This window comes from Hyperoodon ampullatus, assembly GCF_949752795.1.
Source record: "Hyperoodon ampullatus genome assembly, chromosome: 10".
Lineage (NCBI taxonomy): Eukaryota > Metazoa > Chordata > Mammalia > Artiodactyla > Ziphiidae > Hyperoodon > Hyperoodon ampullatus.
The window spans coordinates 36583118-36599967 of record NC_136923.1 but is presented as its reverse complement, the minus strand read 5'-3'; the positions used below and the strand labels follow the sequence as shown (position 1 = coordinate 36599967).

General features: G+C 44.0%; 1 protein-coding gene across 1 annotated transcript in view; it reads right to left on the bottom strand.

The window, feature by feature from the left end:
• Window positions 1-16332, bottom strand: part of SFMBT1 (Scm like with four mbt domains 1) — a gene marked incomplete at both ends in the record, with an annotated part of 131508 nt that extends 115176 nt beyond the window's left edge. Inside the window, 2 exon segments of the mRNA XM_079712947.1 lie at window positions 16085-16143; window positions 16145-16332. Of these exon segments, the coding sequence (XP_079569073.1) occupies window positions 16085-16143; window positions 16145-16332 (247 nt within the window).
• Window positions 16333-16850: the final 518 nt, after the last annotated feature.

Genomic DNA, 16850 nt, shown 5'->3' with positions numbered 1-16850 from the left:
TGGGGAGCTATGCTATAAAATATTCATTCATCCATTCAGTCAACAACTTCTTACTGAGCACCTACTGTAGGCAAGACCCTGTTCTAGGTGCTGGAGATACAACATAGACAAAAATCCCTGTGGTCAAAGAGCTAACATTCAAGTGCCGGAGAGAGATAATACATAGGCTAGAGAAGTAAAATACACAGTGTTAGATAATAAATGCTAAGGAGAAAAAAAAAAATCAGGGGCAGGGATATGAAATTTTGCAGGAGGTTGAAATTTTCTTTTTTTTTTTTTTTTTTTTTTTTTTGTGGTACGCGGGCCTCTCACTGTTGTGGCCTCTCCCGCTGCGGAGCACAGGCTTCCGATGCGCAGGCTCAGCGGCCATGGCTCATGGGCCCAGCCGCTCCGCGGCATGCGGGATCTTCCCGGACCGGGGCACGAACCCGTGTCCCCTGCATCGGCAGGCGGACTCTCAACCACTGTGCCACCAGGGAAGCCCGAAATTTTCTTTTCCTTTAATTGAGGTATAGTTGATTTACAAAATTAGGTACTAAGGGACTTCCCTGGTGGCGCAGTGGTTAAGAATCCACCTGCCAGGGCTTCCCTGGTGGCGCAACGAAGACCCAATGCAGCCAAAAATTAATTAATTAAATAAAAATAAATAAAATTGATGATGCAGGCAACTGTACCCTCCTAGGGCATAAAAGTTATAAAAAAAAATTTCTATCTGACTCCTACCAGGTGAGAATATAATTAGCCAAAGAAAATGTAATAATTACAAATTAACTTCCTATAATATTCAATATACAGAAAAATTAATGCATAACATGCCAGGGTTATAAAAATTTTAATAAATCAAAACAGCAAATGACTCACATATAAGCACTCAGTATAATAACCTTCCTCAGCAATGAAACAGCAAATTAGGGGAACTCAACAGATAGCAAAGTAAAAAGTTTGGGGCCCATTTAGGATATACTGTAATCTTGACAAGCTGCATGCTTATGGACACAAGTTAACAGAGTTTCCCCTCCATCCCCATGTCCTGACTGCTGCTCACTCCAGTTCCAGGCAGGTCCCAATGAGCCTGCCTTCAGTTTCAGATATAATAGCCCAAGATCACTGTAGCTAGTTCTTTGCTTCTTCTGGTACTCTCAAAGAGGGAAAGTTGGTGGGAACCTCACCAAAGTTAAACAGCTTTAGGAGGAAGCAGCACTAAAGATAAAGGCTTGGAAAGGGATTTGAAAAGGAAAAGTTCAGGATTATTGTCTTATTTTACACTGGACCTTGTCTCCATTAAAAACTGAAATGTCGGGGCTTCCCTGGTGGCGCAGTGGTTGAGAATCTGCCTACTAATGCAGGGGACACGGGTTCGAGCCCTGGTCTGGGAGGATCCCACATGCCGCGGAGCAACTAGGCCCGTGAGCCACAACTACTGAGCCTGTGCGTCTGGAGCCTGTGCTCCGCAACAAGAGAGGCCGCGATAGTGAGAGGCCCGCGCACCGCGATGAAGAGTGGCCCCCGCTTGCCACAACTAGAGAAAGCCTTCGCACGGAAACGAAGACCCAAAACAGCAAATAAATAAATAAATAAATAAATAAATCACAAGTGCCGCATGCTATAAGTTAAATTCAAAGTCCAAGTTAATAAACACTGTTTTAAAAAAAATAAAACTGAAATGTCTTAAGTCTGAGAAAGTCTTATACTAATAATATATGAGTAAGTATTCAAAGATTACTCACTCCCTGACCTTTACTCCCACAAACATTATTCCACAAAAACCATTTCTCAAAATAACACCCTACAAAAATGTTAGCCCCTCCTCCCAGCCCTGTCAAAGTATCTTCCATAGGAGGCACTTTGTACCTTTCTGACAGCACTTAAACACTAGCTATTTTGTATCATATCTTATCCTGGTACTATAAGCTTCTCAAGGGCAGGGAATTTACTCAACTTTGTATTCCCTCAACTCCTGGCACCACCGCTTTATAAAATTTGCTGAATAAATTTCTATGTCAACAGATCACGGTACCTCCAATTCAGTAGAGAGGAAAAACCCACAACTTTCTAATGCAGCAATAACGTTCCTGCCTCCAGGGAGGGGTAATGTCATTCTCACAAGAGAAGGAAATTCAGTGCCCACCACCTCGAGATGCCTCAAGGTCAGCACTGCTGACAATCCTGGTGTGCACACTGACCAACTGGGAGTGCCTTTTTCACCTGAGAGGGCGCTAAAGCAGAGCTCCTGTGTGAATTTATTAGGCATTATCCACAGGCAATTCGCTTGCTCTACAGTCCTCTTCAAATCCTCTGACGTTAAAACAAGCCTTCAAACCACTGTTTCTTCCACCTGTTCTTTAAACATCGAACGGTCCAACTTGCCAGGCTGCCCTGTTGCTTACAATGCTTTTCACAATACAAGGAACTTGACTAAATCTAATTGCCGATTTCTATACTTCTTTTTCCTGAGATCACTTTTTTCTTTCTTTCTTTCTTTCTTTATTTATGGCTGCATTGGGTCTTCATTGCTGCATGTGGGCTTTCTCTAGTTGCGGCGAGCGGGGGCTACTCTTTGTTGTGGTGCGCAGGCTCCTCATTGCAGCGGCTTCTCTTGTTGTGGAGCAGGGGCTCTAGGTGCACAGGCTTCAGTAGTTGTGGCGCATGGGATCAGTAGCTATGGCTCTCAGGCTTAGTTGCTCTGTGGCATGTGGGATCTTCCCGGACCAAGGATCGAACCCGTGTCCCCTGTATTGGCAGGTGGATTCTTAACCACTGCGCCACCAGGAAAGTCCTGAGATCACTCTCTGAAGGCACCTTATCAACCCATAAGAACTTGCTTTTTGCCATACTATGTGATGCTGTTTTTTTGCCACAGGTCCAAGTCTACAAGTCGTATCCTTCTGTCTGCCTTCACGGGTCAAAACTACTCACTAGAATACAAAATAAATGGCAGAAAGAATGCCATTCTTTAATGGCAGAGCAAACACACTTGACTCCGGAAAGCCCAGTAGTGCACTCAGTGGCTGCAAGCCCCTGCAGGGAATGGCACTAGCACTTGTGGACCAGCAGTGCCTGCCAGTTGCTGGCCCAGTGTGTGCACCCACTGTGCAAGCGATGACAGCCCTGGGTTAGGAATATACTACCATGAATTGTTACCCTTCGTGTGTGTGTGTGTGTGCGTGTGTAGTACGCAGGCCTCTCACTGTTGCGGCCTCTCCCGTTGCGGAGCACAGGCTCCGGACATGCAGGCCCAGCGGCCATGGCTCACAGGCCCAGCCGCCCCGCAGCATGTGGGATCTTCCTGGACTGGGGCACGAACCCGTGTCCCCTGCATTGGCAGGCGGATTTTCAACCACTGTGCCACCAGGGAAGCCCTGTTACCCATTTTTTGACGACAGTATTTTAGAGGCAATGGCAGTACACAGAGAAGATACTGATGGGGGGTATGAATGCAAGCTCTGAGGGAGTGTTCTCAAGTTCTTCCAATAAAGGGTAAGAAGTAAGAACTCATTACTGAAATATAATAACACTTTAAGATTCAGCTACATAATGCATCAAGATTCCAAATTCAGTTTCTTCAGAAGTTACGATACTGGAACCATAGCATTCTGTTTAAAATTCCTTATCAAGTAGCTCAGATAAAAAGCAACTTAAAAAAAATTTTAGCTGTATTACTGCCAATGAACAAAAGAATACAAAAAAATTTCCAGAAAATAAAATAATTTGTTAGCCAATCCATGCTGCTGTGATTTTCTCAAAATCAAAACACAAACACAAATAAACTAAATTGATAACAAGCAGCACACACAGGTCTTGGGCTTTAAAGGCATGGTTAACACCTCACAGTCTGTGGACATCTTCAGACACCTCAGCCTCCCAAGACTCAGATGGGAACTCTGCCCCCTCTACCCCTCCTGCCCCACAGGAAGGGGAAGGAGTGGAGTGGCGGAGACTTTATCTCCTGCTCCCCTTATTCTACTGCACCCAGTGCTGGAGAACAGTCTACTTATACAAACGCATTAACTCAGAAAAAACACATTCAGTATTAGAAAGCTTGTCTTAATCCAAGCAAATGCAGTTATCATTTATTAGTCCATGACACTGTTTATAGCATAAAAAAACTGGAAATACCAACTGAATAAATTATGGAGCATCCATTAACAGACTACTAGGCAATCATTAAAAGAACAAGGCAGATCTCTGTGAACTTGGATATATCCAAGACATTTTAAATGAAAAGAGCACTACCAATTGAGTTTTTTGAAGTGGGTGGGGAAATATATATCATTATACAAACAGAATTTTTCTGGAAGAAAACAAAAGAAACTAGGGATAACAGTGGCCTGCAGAAGGGACTAAGGGGACTTCCCTGGCAGTCCAGTGGTTAAGACTCCAAGCTTCCAAGGCAGGGGGTACGGGTTCGATCCCTGGTTGGGGAACAAAGATCCATGCCGTGTGGTGTGGCCAAAATAAAAAAATTGTACAGAACGGACCGAAGGACTAGGGATCTGAGTAAAGGAGTACTGTACACTCTTTTTCACTATTCAAAAAATATTTTACTACGTACATGTATCCCTGTTTAAAAAAAAAAGATTAAGGGAATTCCTTGGAGGTCCAGTGGCTAGGACTCTAGCTTCCACTGCAGGGAACACAGATTTGACCCCTGGTCAGGGAACTAAGATCCCACAAGCTGCACAGCCACAGAGTGGCTGAAAAACAAGCAAACAAACAAAAAGATTAAGTACTTAAGTCTGTGATTATGATAAAAATAAAGCAACGCAAGAAAAAGTGATGCCTATTAAAAGCAATCTCATTTTTCTTATCTCTAAATTCTTCACGGCAACATTTGAATTCAGTAAAACGGGTGGGTGGAAGGGTGGTATAGGAAGAGGTTCATTCTACCCACAGTAACTTTCAACTTTTTGACAACCGTGCTAAAAAAAAATGTATACTTCCTCCTCAAACCAAGATGCAAAAATCCCTTAAATGTTTTTGGCTCCACTGTAATCAAAGTTTAAATGATTCAAATATATTAACAGATCTGCAACTAAAGTTCAATTACATTTTACATGTTAATATCACATACTAACTATATTATGAGTAAACAGTTTTATATAATATCTTTTTGTTTCTAAACAGAATTTCCGAATTACTGAAGAGTCCAAATTTTCTGAAGTCTCTCCAGCCAAAAATCAGTTAAGTAAAAAACTAGAGTATTGACTCATTTTTCCTTTGTGCATGGAAGCAGAACAAAATATATCAAACCAAAAAAAAAACCAAATATTTTTTCATTAAAAAATAGAGGGTTTTGGGCTTCCCTGGTGGCGCAGTGGTTGAGAGTCCGCCTGCCGATGCAGGGGACACGGGTTCATGCCTCGGTCCGGGAAGATCCCACATGCCGCGGAGCGGCTGGGCCCGTGAGCCATGGCCGCTGAGCCTGCGTGTCCGGAGCCTGTGCTCCGCAACGGGAGAGACCGCAACGGGAGAGACCACATCAGTGAGAGGACCGCGTACCGCAAAAAAAAAAAAAAAAAAAAAAATAGAGGGTTTTTTCCCTCATAGCTTCACAATTTCCAAAACTTCTCCATTTCCAGGCAGGACTGAGTAGCGGGTGGGAAGGATTATAGGCAAAGTCTAAGTCTGGTCAACCCTCTTTCAGTTCTGTGGTGCCTCCCCTGTTCTCAGGTACCCCCAGTCCTCATACAGATACAACATCATCAGCACTCCCACCACAGTAAGAGCATCAATTCAATTAACAATGGTGGGAGGACAATGGATCCACTGGATTTTATTCTGAAGCTCAAGCTGGGGCTCATGCACCTGCAAATAACAGGCTCTCATTAGTTACATGAGGGCAAAGGAAGTATCAATAGAACTGCCCCATCCTATGCTCATATAGAACCAGACTGGTGATTGCCCCTCTGTAACTACTATCATGAAAAGTAAAGCAAATGACTGGAGCTAATGCCCTTCAATTTGATTTTTACTAATGGAAATGCATTTGTGTCAAAGATCTGAAGATGGGCAATTATCCTCGAAAAAGTGTTGTTATAAGTTATAAAGAAAATGAAGTTGAGGAAAGGAATGTGGCTCACCTTAAACAATAAACAGACACTCCAAGCTGCAAAATATGACAAAATATTGACTTCTCATAAAAAAAAAATTCTGAACATTCAGAACTAAACTATAACACTGCCCCCCCCAAATCTCCAGAGTTAAAAAAAATTTTTTTCTTAGATCATCTACAAGTTGGCTGTTTATTCATACCTCCACTTAACATATATGTATTTGTTATGCTCCATTCTCAGTACAGGGATGCCATGCTGATTAAAGGACAGACCTGGTTCCTATCTTCATGGAGTTTACAACAGCAAACAGAAGAACAATGCATTAGTGCACTGTCTAGTTTTCCCACAAGGAACAATAAGGAAAAACATTCCTGGAGTAGGTTTTAATATTCTCTACAGTGGGGCTCTAAAACACTTTATAATAAATTAAACTTTTAAATTTAAATATTAGAATGAGCTAAAAATAAGATAATTTCATATAGTGATAAGTGCCATGAAAAAAACCAAACAGTAATGAGACATGAAAAGCCAGGGGAGTGGAGGTAAGGATGTTTAGGAAAGGTTTCATTACTGAGCTGACCCCTCTGATGAAAAGGAACTAAATGTAACAAACTCAGTGTACTTGGAGGGACAGAAAAGACATGTGGCTGGATTGTGGGAAAGCAGGCGGAAAAGTGGCAGAGGTGGGCAGGGAACAAATCACAAAGGGCATTACAGACCACAAAAGGAGTTTGGATTTTATTGTAATTACTATGGAAAGCCACTGGCAGGCTCTAAGCCTAGGAGTAACAAGACAGGATCTGATTAAACATCATAGTTTCTTGTTTAGCACATAATACATTTTAGAGTAGAAATAATGTTATAAATGATGGTGCTGCAGTATTGCTTCTATGCTTTCGTTCAGCTATAATTCATCTACTGTCTACTCTCTGCTACGTTGTATGCAAGGTACCGATAAAGAATAAAACAGGGTCTCTCACCATGAGCTCTCAATCTGGTATAGACACTGAACAAATAATTACAATTGTAATATTCACAAGAGGAGAATATGTAGAATACTGTGAGTACCCAGGGCAAAGGGTAGTTAATCTGGCCTGGAGGAGTCCGGGGAGGAAAACTCCACAGGAGACCTGAGTCTTACAGGACAAGCAAGAATCTCCTTAGTGCAGTCCCCTAAGCACAACACCCAAACCACTGGTGGAACATGAGAAAATTTAGGGGCTGCTGAAGACTTTCTTTTAAAGTATTTACATAGCATCATTAAGGTGGAATGGGAAAAAGAGTTAACATATAAAACATGCAACTGCAACTTCACAGGTATTGCTTAAAGATGATTTATTAAGAACTTCAAAGGTACAAATTTCTAGTTATAAAATAAGTCATGGAGATGTAATGTACAGCATGGTGACTATAGTTAATAATATTGTATTACACATTTGAAAGTATCTAAGAGAGTAAATCTTAAAAGTTCTCATCATAAGAAAAAAATTTGGTAACTAGGTATGGCGACAGATGTTAACTAGACTTATTGTGGTGATCATTTCCCAATATATACAAGTATCAAATCATTAGTTTTACACCTGAAACTAATATAATCTTGTATGTCAATTATACCTCAATTTAAAAATTAAATTAAAAAAAATTTTCACTAGCATTTGGTTTTCCCACAACACTGAATATGTGGGTATCACTTCAACAAGTGGGTCTGTGCTCTCTGTATATGTATGTGTATGTGTGTGTGTATGTATGTATGTTACCCATTGTGTACTGGGGTTAAAAACTTTTTTTAATACCAACTTTTTTTGCAGCCATTTTTGTACTTAAACCAAGACAACCTTTAATCAAAATTTCCAAACAGAGATTTTGAAAAAATTCCAAATACTCTCCACTTAAGACTCAAAAGTTATGAAAATTTTCCTGATTTGCTTTATTTTTCTATACATATGTGCATATATGTATACTTCATGAGCCACTGGAAAGTGTTGAAGACATCATGAGACATCATGATACCTCAGCTCTAAACTCTTCAGCTTGCTTCTCCCAAGAATAAGGGCATTCTCATATATAGTCACAACTCCATTACTACACCTAAAAAAAAAAATTCCTTAATATCACCTTTTATGAGGTACATAGTTTTTAAAATTTTTAAGTACAAAGGCTTTGTTGAGAACCCTGGGAGTTCCCTGGCTGCCTGGTGGTTAGGGTTCCAGGATTTCACTGCCAGGGCCTGGGTTCAATCCCTAGTCACGGAATTGAGATCCCGCAAGCCATTTGGTACGGCCAAAAATAAATAAATAAATAAATAAGAAACTTACTGAAGGAATATATTTGGATAAAACTATTAGATTTACTATTAGTTGTATTTCATTATTTTTATTTTTAAAATGTAATAATGCTTTATAAAATTTAAGTTAAAAAGTCAAAAATTTAGGAACTTCCCTGGTGGTCCAGTGGGTAAGAATCCATGCTCCCAGTGCAGGGGGCCTGGGTTCAATCCCTGGTCGGGGAACTAGATCCCGCATGCATGCCACAACTAAGAGTCCGCATGCTGCAACTAAAGATCCTGCATGCCGCAACTAAGATCTGGCGCAACCAAATAAATAAATAAATAAATATTTTAAAAAATAGTCAAAATTTTAAAGTAAATTTTTAAAATATTAAAAGAATAATTATGGTAATCAAATATGGCCAAAAGCATGAGATTGGTACATGCAAGACTGATATTTGGGGAGCCTTGTGTTAGTGGAGGACACACTGGACATGCAGAGGAGAGTATGTGCAGAGGACCAGGGTGTGGGTGTGGCTGGAGGGACGGGCGTGTGTGAGAGGGGGCTAAGCTGGGCAGGTGGGGGGACAAGCTCCTCAAGGATTCTGTGCACATTCCTGAGGAGCCTGGACTTTCCCCTGCTGGCAGCCTGATAAGTTTATGTGATAAAATCAAGTTTGTTTAGAAAGAGCTATCTGGCCACAGTGTGTCAGATGGATTGGAGAAGGAAGGGCAGAGGATGGAGGGTATGGACAACCATTTGGAGGCAACAGAACATATTTTTAACTACAAATAATTAACATTTTAGTTATATTATGGGTTGAACAAACCTGCTATACTGGTAAAGGAACAAAACAAAAACAGTAAAACTAAACGAAGTTTACTTGCATGTTCATGTTGTAGAAGAGCAGCTTTTAGGAGAATAAGATAAGTTAGTAGAGACTTCCGTAAAACTTGAAACCCTTGGGCACTTTTGAAGATTTCAGCATTTAAAGGAGTTGGCTCTTTTTAATACCTAGTTTCACTTTCCAAAGTGGCTTTCCTTTTCCTTGGCAAGATTCATCGCCGCATTAATTTTATATTTACCAGTCACAATTAAAATAAAACCAATGGGAAAGAGGTGGGGTGCAGAACAGACCAAGTGATTTTCCGACAATCAGAGTGCCCTCAGGCAGTACTGAGCAACTCCAGAAAGCTCCACTTACAGAGTCCAAGGACCAGATACCAGCTCTGCCTCGGAAGAGGAAGAGGGCAGCACCAGGAGGCCTAAGTGTCAGGACAGGATGCTGACCCTTCACTCCCTTTCCACCAGAACTCTAGTTTTACTTATTTTACATATTGGGCTTCCTATAAAGTTCACTTAACAAAGGGTCCCATAGCTTCTAAAAATGTTTGAAAGCCAAGGAGTCAGAACTGCACATTCTTAAGTAAAGAGTTGGTAATTCAAGAATAAGACTCAGTTCCACGGGAAAGCTGTTGGGGGAAAAAATGGAAGCCATCACTAAGAAGGAAGGTAAAAAAAGACACCTAGGCAGATGGGCCGGCTAGAGGGGTAGCTTTAAGGTAGACTGAGGGATTCTGTTCGGGACCTGTAGATTTTGAGAGGCCAGCGGAGCATCTAAACTCGACAGGCCCAGAGAACAGAGGATATATGGATCTGAAGCTCAGCAGAAAGGTTTAGGGGGGGCATACGGGCTAGATGAAGTCTAAATGTGGGGGAATCCACCAAGGGAGGGTCTGAAAAGGTCACAGAAGGCAAAAAGAAAAGGGTCTGCCTCGAGCTAAGATTGTGTGGAGCCAGTGGCACATAGGGCCACTTCAGGAGGAGAAGTCTCCTTCAGGGTCTGAAGTGGGCAGTCTGTCCACAGCAGAGCAGGCACAGGCTGGACTGGCAGGGGTGGTACTCAACAGAGCAGAAGCTGCAGAAGGGCAAAGGGACCAGAGTAAAGGGTACTGGCCAGGAAGCAAAAGACTGGACAATGGGTCCAGGCTTAAAGGGGCTGGAACTCTTTGAGAGGAAAAGGAGGTTAACAATGAGGTCAAAGATGAGACAGGAAGAGTAGCGAAGCCTCTCAAGGAGGTAGCGGAAAAAGAATACCACACCAGAACCTGAGGTTTCAGTAGTATAGCTGCTTTGGAAAGAGCTCCTCCCAAAGTTAATAGAAAGCCAAAATCAGGGTAAAGGTCAAGGGGTGGGCGGGGAGGAGAAACGGTTTTCAGAACCCTGTTGTGCCTTAAAGCTCTGGATCTGGCTGTAGGAGTCATGGAGCCCTCCTCAGGCACTCACAGCAGAGAAGGGAGAGCCGCCCTAGAAGGGAAGGCCAGAAGAGCCCACCCAGCCCACTGCTTCCCGTGTCACAACTACTACTGGCAACAGGGCCATTTAAAATTTCTCTCAGTTCACCCAGGAGCCCTTAAGGAAATCCAGGCACAGATAATGCCTAACAGCAGATTAAGTCTGTTGCCCAATTTGTGTACAGTGTTACTTGTATCAATATTAACAATAATAAAAACTTACATATATTTTAAATGCAAATACAAACCATGATTGAGGACTAAAATCAACTTCAAAAGGGAAACAAATGAAAATAATAAGCATCAACTACATTAAGAGGGTCAAGGGGTTCAGATATCATAAATGACCATAATAACAATCAAATACCCAAAGTTTTTCATATTTCTAGCTTCAGCTACTAGATCACCTACCCCTGCCCATTTTGCTCAATAATAAAAATGAAAACTGGACTTCCCTGGTGGAACAGTGGTTAAGAATCCACCTGCTAATGCAGGGGACAAGTGTTCGATCCCTGGTCCGGGAAGATCCCACATGCCGCAGAGCAACTAAGCCTGTGTGCCACAACTACTGAGCCTGCGCTCTAGAGCCCGTGACCCACAACTACTGAAGCCCGCACGCCTAGAGCCCGTGCTCTGTAACAAGAGAAGCCACCACAATGAGAAGCCCACGCACCGCAAGGAAGAGTAGCCCCTACTTACAGCAACTAGAGAAAGCCCGTGCGCAGCACCAAAGACCCAACGCAACCAAGAATAAATAAATAAAATAAATTTTAAAACTATTCTGGGTAAAAAAATATATAATACTTTGGAATTAAATCGAAGTACTTGTTGGTTAACACTTTAAACTGAATTTCAGCAGGAAAAACTCTTGAGGTATTTTAATGATTGATAAATTTCTCAGTCCATCTCATGTTGTCATTCCAAATACGACTGTCCTGCACTTGCAGCTGCCAACAAACCTCCCTCCATCTCTCATCTAAGACCCTCTCCAAATGTCATCTCAGCCCAAAACCAACTTTCCCAAACCAAGCAGGTACTCTCAACTGCTCTATCCACCCCAAATCAGTCTAGTGATTAACCTTTCTCTAGATTAAGCAAACACACCTGCATGCAGCACTGCACACCATGTTAGAAATGCCACTGTATAGCCTTTACCCACACAGTCCAGTGCTTGGCTCTGCAGTTACTCAACTATCAAACCACAAAGTTCAGCAGGGACCTAATACCGTTAGCACAATATATAGACAACATTTTTTTAAAATTATGTCCTTGAGTGATGATCTAAAGTCAAAAAGGGCTGAATAAATTTATAAACATCCTCTTGAATAAAAGAGACTAAAAAGTAACTACAAATCTTTAGGTGCCTTTCAGCAACAGGCAAAGATTTACAATCAAACTTGTTAAAACTCTGCAGTAAAATCATAATTTTTCTTTTAATAACCTGTCTTCTTATCCTCTCTCCCACTTTTGTAAAGCTTAAAAATGAACTTGTAACAACCTGACCACATCCTTTCTATTTTAAACATTTTCCAATGGGGCCAGTTCCAGTTGAAGAAGTATCGAGTCATATCAAAATCCCACTCCCTGAAGCCTAATGGTTCAAAATCTCCCAGGTAACCGAAATCCCCAGAGACTTTCAGCCAATTTAACAGCTATGTACAAGAAGAAAACTTTTTTTCAATTACAAAACATTCCAGTTAGAAAACAAATTCTATTTACAGAGATAAAAATACCCTGCCATAACAAAGCCATACCATTTACTGATTAAATGTTCTTTCATTCTCATTTAAATTATTCTGAAATACTGGTTAACAGCCAAATAAATCCAGAAAGAAAAGTTTCAGGAAATTATAAGATAGAAAAGATTTAATAAAAAATATTTAGCATTCAAAATACCTGCCTTATAGTTTTCTGCTTTCCAGACTGTATTCATTTCTTTAATGTGAACATGACATGAAGTCATAATAAAAAGACCAATGAAGTTTGGACAGTTCAGCTTTTCTATAGACTTCAGAGTCAAAAGACAGCAGCTTCTACATCATCATTCTACAGCTAAGCCCAGTCTAGTTACCACTGTGAAAGCAAAAGTACCCTACAGAAGCTGCAAGATTATGAATAAGAAAAGCATTTTTAAAGAGAAAAATCATAGTTTACCAAAACACAAACAGCAAAAGACGGAATTCCCTTTCATATGTGCTTCTCATTTTGCATCTCTTCAGTTGCATCTCTCAAAAATTTAACAAATTTTAAGTTAAATATCTGATAATGCCAAAGCTAAGAAATCTAAAAAGAGCCACCAAAAAAGGAAAGGAGGAAGGAAGGAAGGAAGGGAGGGAGGGAGGGAGGAAGGAAGGAAGGAGAGAGAAAAACTGGTGGATCAATAATAACTAAGCGATGAATTACTTTGCTAATGATGCTATGAATCTTGGGGTAGAGTGACCAAATTCAGCTTAGTTTTTGGCCAACTGTCTGACTTAGTCACAGAAAAACACAATTATTCAGCAGAATCATTACACAAAAGAAAATCTTTCAACTTTGTGGACTACGCCCCATACATCCCTACCACAGGCCTCAGACAGTTCCCAACTTTGTATCACACAGATGGCCATGCAGTAGAAAAACACAGACTTTTGTGAGAACTAACAAGAATTCACTTACAACCTCTAACTCCTCTCCTTTAGCAGTAGAAACAAGAAAGGGTACAAGAATATACTAAAAGGCATTTGGGAAGGATAAGCAAATTGCTGAAGTACTTGCTTCAGTGCGGAATGTAAAAAACCCAACTTCTTAGGTCTAACACAAAAAGGTATCTTAATCATGTTGAAATAAAAAAAAAAACACATACCTGATACAATTTTTAGTTACTTTTTGTTTTTGCTTTCATCACTAGAGTTTTAATGATTTGATAAACCAGGCAAATATCCTGCATATATAAATCAAGTTAATTGCCGTCATTTAAAAGGTTGTTAGCTTTATGCCCACATTCTTTAATTCACTGAACTCTAAAAAATCAATTTTCATTTAATTTTCTCAGCAAATTCTAGGCTTTAAGGAACTGATTCATCTACTGACAACTTAAATCTGACTTGTTGGGAAAGTTCATGATTCATCCTTCAAACCTACTGTCTGCAAATATACCTGTATTCCAAAAACGAGAAATAACAGATTAATACAGGCCCAATGTCCACAAGGACTCCCAAGAACCACAGATCCAAACCTGCACAGTACTGCCTCAGCTAAAAAGTGATCTTCTGACTAAGAAGTCACTCAGGTCAGAATTTTTAGTTATTTTAGATATTAAAAAAAAGTAAGAATTGTTATAAAAGCATCAGGATCAGGGCGAAAAGGACCATGACCATAACTCCAGGTTTACACACGTGTTGTCCTTCAGTTTATTAATATTGCCCCTTTCACCCTCAAGAGAGTTCTGTTGCGAAGCAAAACTCACCAGTGGTGATGGAAGTCAGTATAGTGGTCACCTTGGGAGGAGGAAGGTGTTTACTGAACGGAAAGAATGTAAAGAGAGCCCTTCGGGAGGCCGAAAATGTTCTTAATCTGAGTGTAGCTACCAGAGCGTATACATACGTAAAAAGTCATTGAACTCTATGTACTTAAGATTTTACTGTAAGTTAGGCCTCAATAAATAAATGAATAAATATATATATAAAATTTCAAAAACATATTAAAATACATGTGTAACTATCTTTCCAGATAATTACATGAAATCATCCAGACAGAGCTCCCAAGATATTTTCTCAAAATGTATTTTAATAAAGATGCAAAAAAAAAAAAAAAAAAAAAAAAAAAAATAAAGATGCACATTTATGTAGAACCTTTCAAAGTACAGACCAAGATTTTTTTAATCGTTCACTTTAAAAAGTCACCGAATTTTAGAACTGAAAGCACGCAGAATAATGATCCATTCATCCTCTAACTCTGCAAATAAGGAAAACCAAATCTGTAAAGGGTAAGAAACATACCCAAGATAAGGCAGCTAGTCAATGACAACAGCAGTAATGTAACTGTTTCCTGATCTTGGGCCACTCCCGTTTCCACCAAGCAGTTACTTTTCTGACATTGTAAACAAACCTCAACTCTGAATCTACCTGTGGCCTAGAAAGATTCAACATATCCCTCAAAACACGAGGCCAACAGGCCCCAAAGTGTATGCAAGAAAACACTCATCTTCCTTCCTCCTGTCAAGACAGTTGACAAATGAACAATTACATTTTCAGGCATTTTGCTTGCGATGCAATAAAGTGTGACATCTGAAAAATGTGGTTCCAGAGGAGAAGGCATATGCAGGGATTGACAAAATCCATCTTATTTCCTTTCAAATCTGATGGTTTCTTGGTTCTCAAGACTATATCACTGCTAAGTAGGGCTCACGAAACCTCGCTCAGGGCCGTCCATCCGCATGGCTTTGAGTGAACCGCTGGGAATAACCCCCACTAAATAAAACGCCTGGCCCTGGCAAGGGTGTCCTACCCCAATCCTGGCGCATAACAAAACGTGCAGGTGACCTGTCCTTTACGGCTCAGTTTTAGAACCCAGTGGGCGGCTGACATCTTGTGAAAAACTTAACATACATCCTTTCCGCGGGAATTTATCTCTGTTCTCACAAGGCGTTTCTGTTCCCCACAGGGCAGGCCCGCCTTGTCAGGACACTCTGCTCGCCTCTCCATAGCCTCTTTTCAAGGTCCAAAACGAGACTTTAAGAACAGAAATCGAAACGGTCACGGACCTCCTGAGCGGCAAGCCCGACTGGGGTCGAGCAGCGGGTTCCCCGCGAGCCCTCGGCCCGCTCGCGCGGCGCTAGGAAGGCCCAGCGCACTCCACCACGCTGGCCCGAAGCAACCGGTTGCGGCGGCCGCTAGACGCTCAGCGTCCGCCTCGGCCCTGCGAAGTTCGGACCTCCGCGCGGGCGGCGCGCCCCCGGGTCCTGCTGCGGGTTCGCGCCACCGCCCGGAGCGAGCCCGGGGGGCGGGTCCGCGGGGGCTCGGCGGGCGGGAGCGCGGGACGCGCGGGGAGGGGCACGCGGCGGGCCCAGCGCGCCGGGGAACTTGGGCGCCGGCGTTGCCGCCGCCCGGCCACTTTCCTTTCACGCCCCAAGGCTGCCGCGCGGCGCGCTGTCCGCCCGGGACGGCCGGCCGCCGCCGCCGCGGCGAGGCGCCCAGGCGCGCTCCTGGTGCCCGGCAGGCCGGCGCACGGGGACGCGCCAGGCCGCGCGCGGGCGCCGCGTTTCCCCCCCCCCCCACACACCCGCCCCGCCCCCGCCCCCAACGTGCTGCCGCCGCCCGTTGGCGCCTCAGCCCGCGCGCCCGCCGCCCTCCGGCTACCGGCGGATTTTCGTTGGCAAAGTTGCGTGGCCGCCTCGAGGGGGCCGCCGCGCGGTCCACCGCCCCGGCGCCGCCGCCGCCCCTTCAGGCCGCCGCGCGGGAAGGCCCAGCCGGCGGCCCCGCTTTTTTACCTGTCGGGAGTTTTCGCGCGCGCGCTCGCTCGATCGCTCGCTTTTCCCTTCTCGCTCTCGTTTTCTTTCTTTCCTTCTTTTCGTTCCCCCGTGCGGGCGCTTTTTCCGCTCGCGCCGCCTGCACTCGCCCGCTCGCGCCCTTCTTCCTGCTGGGCTCCGCGGAGCGGGGCGGCCGGCAGCTCTCCCCGCCCCCCTCCACCCGCGCTCCGGCGGAGGCGGCGGCGGCGGCGCTCCGCGCTCCGACTCATTCCAATATGGCACGGGCGCAGGGCGCATGCGCCCGCGCCCCCCCACCATCCGCGCTCCTCCCGGCAGCCCGCGCCCCTCGCGCCGCGCGCGTGGCGCCCCCCGGCCTGGCCTCCCAGAACTCGCCCGCTTGTCTTCCCGCACCGCTGGGCTGTTGCGGGAGGAGAGGCGGCCGCGGACTGGGGTCCTGGGGGGTCCAGCGCCGCCAGTCGCCCCAGCCCCACGTGCCTGCAGCCCACAACTTGCAGCGGACACCCCCGAGGCCGTGGCGCAGGGCAAGCGGCGGCGCCTCCGGCCCCCGACGGCGCTGCGACCCCGCGCTGCCTGGCCCCGACAGGGAGACGCGCCCCCAGGGACCCAGCGCCCACCCTGTCCCTGCTCCAACCCACGAGGGACGGGCCCCCCGCGCCTCACCTCGGGTTGTGGACAGAGCGCAGGGAACCGGGTGGCGTCCCTGTGTCGATTTTGGCGTCCGAGCCGGGGCGAAGCGCGATGCTGTCGTCCGCACGTGACAGCCTCC